This window comes from Mandrillus leucophaeus, unplaced genomic scaffold (assembly GCF_000951045.1).
Source record: "Mandrillus leucophaeus isolate KB7577 unplaced genomic scaffold, Mleu.le_1.0 Scaffold363, whole genome shotgun sequence".
Lineage (NCBI taxonomy): Eukaryota > Metazoa > Chordata > Mammalia > Primates > Cercopithecidae > Mandrillus > Mandrillus leucophaeus.
In genome coordinates, this window is record NW_012103843.1 from 1,765,584 (window position 1) to 1,770,978 (window position 5,395).

General features: G+C 57.1%; 1 protein-coding gene across 1 annotated transcript in view; it reads left to right on the forward strand.

The window, feature by feature from the left end:
• The first annotated feature begins 1,983 nt into the window (after nucleotides 1–1,983).
• The window catches only part of TEX29 (testis expressed 29), a 20,926-nt gene continuing 17,514 nt past the window's right edge, over nucleotides 1,984–5,395 (forward strand). The window contains exons 1-3 of the mRNA XM_011989801.1: nucleotides 1,984–2,278; nucleotides 3,852–3,957; nucleotides 5,216–5,370. Of these exons, the coding sequence (XP_011845191.1) occupies nucleotides 1,984–2,278; nucleotides 3,852–3,957; nucleotides 5,216–5,370 (556 nt within the window). The remainder of the gene's footprint in view (nucleotides 2,279–3,851; nucleotides 3,958–5,215; nucleotides 5,371–5,395) is intronic.

Consider the following 5,395-nt stretch of genomic DNA (forward strand, 5'->3'; position numbering starts at 1 on the left):
CGGTGCGGGCGGCGCGGGGAGGAGCCGTTTCAGCCCCTGGCGCGCACGGGGGTCCCGGTCCCAGGCCTGGTTAGGAGGGAAAGGCAGAAAAATGCATGTTCAGAAAATAACCTGGGGAAACGCCGTGAAGTCTTCATTTTTGAAAATTATATTACAAAATACATCTGAATCGGAGGTTTTCTAGCTGAAGAAGCGCATTGAACTATTTCCAGGGGGTTCACGGGCCAAAGGCATTCCGTCCATGAGGTGCTGAAGATCCACTTCAACTAGCTTCGTAACTTTTATTGTAGGAGTGACTTTTTTATTAAGGAAAAATATTTATCAGCAATGAAGAAGCTCCCCCTTCCCTTTCCCCACCCAGGCGACTGACCCAAAGGCAGACACTCACCACTGGGGCTGGAAGGAACCACCAGTGTGGGATGTGACTTATCCCACATGTGCTGTTAATGTGCATAGATGGGGGGCGGTGACAGTGACTTACAGTCAGGAAGAGGAAGATTCTGGAAGTTCGTGCCTCCCCAGGAGAGGTGGGAGATGCCACCTTCTATGGCTCAGGTTTACTTGCTACTTGAACGTTTTTTTCTCAATTGAACTTGTATTCATGAGATGCTTTTATTATAATAATAATTTTAAAAAAAGAAAAAAAAGAAAGAAAATTGGTCGGGTGTGGTGGCCTGTAGTCCCAGCACTTTGATAAGCCAAGGCGGGTGGATCACCTGAGGTCAGGAGTTCCAGACCAGCCTGGCCAACATGGCGAAACCCCGTCTCTACTAAAAATACAAAAATTAGCCAGGCATGGTGGCGGATTGCCTGTAATCCCAGCTACTCGGAAGGCTGAGGCAGGAGAATCACTTGAACCTGGGAGGCAGAGGTTGCAGTGAGCTGAGATTGTGCCACTGCACTACAGTCTGGGCGACAAAGCGAGACTCCATCTCAAAAACAAACAAACAAACCGAGAAAATGGAAGAAAAAGAAAACAAAGTAGCTTATTTGGGATTATTACCTCTGTTGGGAAGGTAGGCTAGGGAGCGCCTCTCAGGCTGGCCGAGATGCTGGCAGGCGCTGAGCACCTGCCCACAGCAGCACCCGGCCCTGCAGCCCTCGGAGGGAGAGGGCAGCTCAGGTGCCTGGAATGTGTGGCATCTGCCAGCCTGTGAGACTTTCCAAGGCCACCCGGCCACCAGGCTTTGTCACACCCGGGGGGCAGCTGCCTCTTTGGACAGGAAGAGGGGTGTCCACAAGAGGGGTCTTTGCAGTTCCTGATCCAGATGCTCCCAGGGCAGAGTGGGAGGCCTGCGCCTGGGGCCCCCGAGGGAGCGGATGTTCTTGTGGCCGCCTGGGGTGGCCCCTCTCATCTTCTGGCAAGATGGCCCCGTAGCCAGGGCAAGCACAGGGGGAGAAAGCGGTCCCTCTGTCAGGCCCTTGGGGGTCACCCTCCTGGTCTCTGCTTCAGGGCTGCAAGCATTGCAGCTGTTGTGGGTACAAGCTGCTGCTCCTGGGCCTGGCTATCCCGTCTCTGAGGGGCTGCCAGGGGCTGCTGGAGGCTGACGCCCCTTCTCAGAGAGCATGGGGCTAGTGGGGGTCATCTCAGGTGTGCCAGGTCACCCAAGGCACAGCCCAAGCTGACCCTGGGCTGGAGTCCTCTCACCTTGCCATGGCCATGCCCAGGCCCCAGCATCTGGCATCTGCATGTGACACTCCTGTGTGCTCCCCACACAGCCTGTCCTCGTGACTGAAGGACGCATGCAGGGTTAATAAAAGGATACATGCAGGTTAATGCAGGATGATAAGCGTGTCCTTATCATCCTTTGCAGACTGTGGCGTGGCTGTTTTGTGACTGTTTCTGTTCCTTTAGGGGTGTAGGGAAGCTGTGAAATGACAAGGCTGGCGTTGTCCTGGCCTGGAGCTGGCTCAGGTGTCTGCGCTACTGGTGGCCTCAGCAGGCAGGTGGGGAGCTGGAACCTTTAGCTACAGTGGCCGGCCATGGCCCTGCTGCTCAGGCCCTCTCTGCCGCCCACCCCTGGGTCTGAGCCCAAGAAGCAGCCTAGAGGAATTCCTCCTGTCCTTCTCTGCACAACTTTGCAGATGTGGAAGAGGCTGTGTGGTCGGATGCAGTGCAGACTCTGGCCTCCAAGCCCACCCGCTCCACAGCCTCTCCCCATGTGGCTGCGGAGCCCTGCATGCCTCCCCTTCCCTGCAGCCCTGCTGGGCTTCCTCATGTCCACACTCGCTCATCCTGGACAGGAGGCAGCTAGGCCTCCAGACAGCCCCATAGCAGGTGAGGGCCTGAGGCTGGCTCCCGGGGCACCATGTTCATGGCCCTGGACAGCGGGCAACCTGGGGGTGAAGGAGTGGAAATGAGGATGGGAGGATGACACGCGGTCCCTGGGGAAGAGGTGTGTGCGGGACCGCTCATCCCTGGCCGGAGGCTCTGCCTTACTGGGGTGATGCAGCCTCAGCTGCTGTCAACTGCTGCCTAAAGGTTAATGTCAACTCCCTCCCTAAATAGTTTCCGCGAAAGCACTTTTAAACTGTGATACACTTTCCACACCGCTGTGTGTTCATCTCCGAATGACTTTTATGAAAGAGCGGGGACTCGAAGCCACTGGCTTCTCCTCAGGAGTCTGTGGACATATTTGGACTCTCTGTGTCCGAATCCCGGGGATCCGTGGCCCTGCATGCCCCAGATCCCCATCCATGGTTCACACGCGCTCCAGACAGGAACCGCTGCACACATGGGCCTCTGCACACGCCACGCCAGCTCCCCGAACCTGCTGTGATCCCTGCCCAGCTTCCTCCTCCTCCTCCTCCTCCTCCTCCTCACCTCTCCTTCCGTGTTCTGATTCTCAAACTCTGGGAGAACTGGCGTCTTCTGTCCTAAGATAACTTGATACGCAGCTTCAAGCTCGGTGTCGAGAAAATGGGTCTCCAGTTTCAGAGATTTTTACGTTGTTTATGACATCTGCTGTGGAGACACATGCAGCCAGATTCCGGGCGGTGTCACAGCTCGCAGACAGAAAGGGGTGTGCAGGCCGGGCCCGCTGAAGGTCCTGGGTGCTGGTGGCAGTCGTGACCGCAGGCATGTCTCTGGAGTTCCCACACCACATTTCCTGTCACCACTGTACTCAGAATCTTGTGTTTTCTTCCCGCCTGGACTGTCTTTGGAAACCTGTCTGTGGGCGGGTCTTGCTGTCCGTGGCCACGCTGCCAGGAACCCAGAGCTGGGACATTCTACTGGGTCACCGGGCAGTGTGGCTTGGAGGTGTTCCCTGGAGGCCAGCCCGATGCCTGCCTTTCTAGGGGAGCAGCTCCCACCAGGGAGGCTGAGCCTCAGGAGTGCTGGAAGCCTCCATGGTGCCATGAGGTCATGGCTGCTGAGTCTGCCGGCTGCTTCTCCAGGAGGCAACCATGGTCTGTCCCCTGCTAACCGACTGCCTCTTCGGGAAACCAGGTGGCAGAGGGACTTTGATGGGGAGTTAGATCGAGGACCTGGCGCTGCCCTGAGAGTCTCTGGGCTTGGCTCCTCCCCTGGGAAGAATTCCTGCAAGTGTGCATTTCACAGAGAGAGGGGAAGGGAGGCGGATGGAGCACAGGAAGTAGAAACACCACGGAATTGTCAGCCACATTTAAAATGGCGACGCCTCCCTGCCTGGATCATCAGCCACATTACAAATGGTGACGCCTCGCAGCCTGGATCAGCAGCCACATTACAAATGGTGACGCCTCGCTGCCTGGATCATCAGTCATGTTAAAAATGATGACGCCTCGCTGCCTGGGTTGGCAAGCCCTGGCCTCAGATCTGCACCTCTCTGGGCACCATGCCCCTCCTGAACCTTCCTCTCCTGCTGCAGAAGCAGCAAAATGCCGAGTGGAAAGACTTTCCATGGCCTTAGAGAAACGACAGAACATTGACCGCTGCGCTGGCGTGGGCGTGTTAGAAGCCCCAGGTGGTGGCCGGTGGGAAGTGGGATGAGCGAGGGAGTGAATGGCAGCCCCACTGTCCCTGGGGAGCGGTGACTTTCCTGGGCTTGCTCTCCATGCAGATGGGGTGATGGGACAGACTCGTGGGACGAGCTTTGAAACCTCACTCCACGGGCCCCCATCTCACCTGGCCCCCCTAAACCAGGATGGCTTCTCCCAGGAAGCCCTCTGCTCACTTCAGATTGATTGATTTAACCCCAGTCTCATTTCAGTAGATCAGGAGGAACGCGGTTGCCCTGCCATCCTGAGGCAGCGCCTCCCGGTCCCACAGCCCTGCCCAGCCGATGGCTCCTTTCCTCCTTCCCAGCCGGGCCATCATGACTCTGGGAGAGCACAGGGAGAGAGCCAGGCAGTGAACCCCACGCTCAAGTTGCCCTGGCTATGGTGCGGGGGGCGTGGAGGGCCTGCTGGAGACACCACTGCTGGTGCCAGTGGCTGGGCGTCCAGTACCTGTGCAGTGGGTGAGCTGCCAGTGATGTTTCTAGAGGGAGCAGGGAGCTGCATCAGCCCTGCCGACCCCCCACTGCCTGGAGAGCTCACCTCGGCCCCTTTGGCAGCTGTGTCAGCCCTGCTGACCCCCCAACATGTGGAAAGCACACCTTGGTCCCCTTGGTGGCTGCGACCTGGTCCCTGCCCAAAAAGCCTCAGCTCACTCCAACCTCAAAGCCTGTTATGGGTTGTGGAGGAGGGTGGAGGGCCAGGCTAGGAACGGAAATGTGTGAGAGACTTTTCAGGGGCTAGTGGATTTTAAAAATGCATGGTGACGTCGTGGAGGTGCATGTGGGAAAATAACGGTGGATGTGGAGGGAAAACGGGACGCGGGGAGGAGGCGGGGAGGACTGACTGGACTTGACAGCTGGCGGTCAGATGCGATGGGGACTGAATTTTTAAAATGAGAAATAATGTACGAACATTTGTGGAGTGATATTGAAGAAAACAAATCACTTTATGAATAAAAATAATGCTTTGTTCAGTGGCATATTTCCTGCCCAGGCTGTTTGCTGAAATTAAACATCCGCTGTCACCGCAAGTCTTTAGAAACCTTTGTTCTCTTGGCTTTGTGAGCAGACGTCCCTGTGCTGCTGGGGCTTCTCCTCCCACGTCTGGGGACAGTGGGGAGGGTGCTGGGCACCGTGGTGAGAGCAGAACCCTGAAGCCAGAGGTCACTGTGGATCCCGGCTCCGCTGCATCCAAGATCCAAGTGGGATCTTGGGTTTCATCTGGATCTTCCCAGATGGGGTGTAAGGGCCTTCGGGCATCATGAGCTGGGCACTGGCTGGTGTCTGATGGGGTGGAAGAGCCTGCAGTGTCCTGAGCCGGGCGCTGGCGGGTGTCTGGTGGGGTGGAGGAGACTGTGGGCAGCGCGAGCCTGGCGCTGGCGGGTGTCTGGTGGGGTGGAGGAGACTGTGGGCAG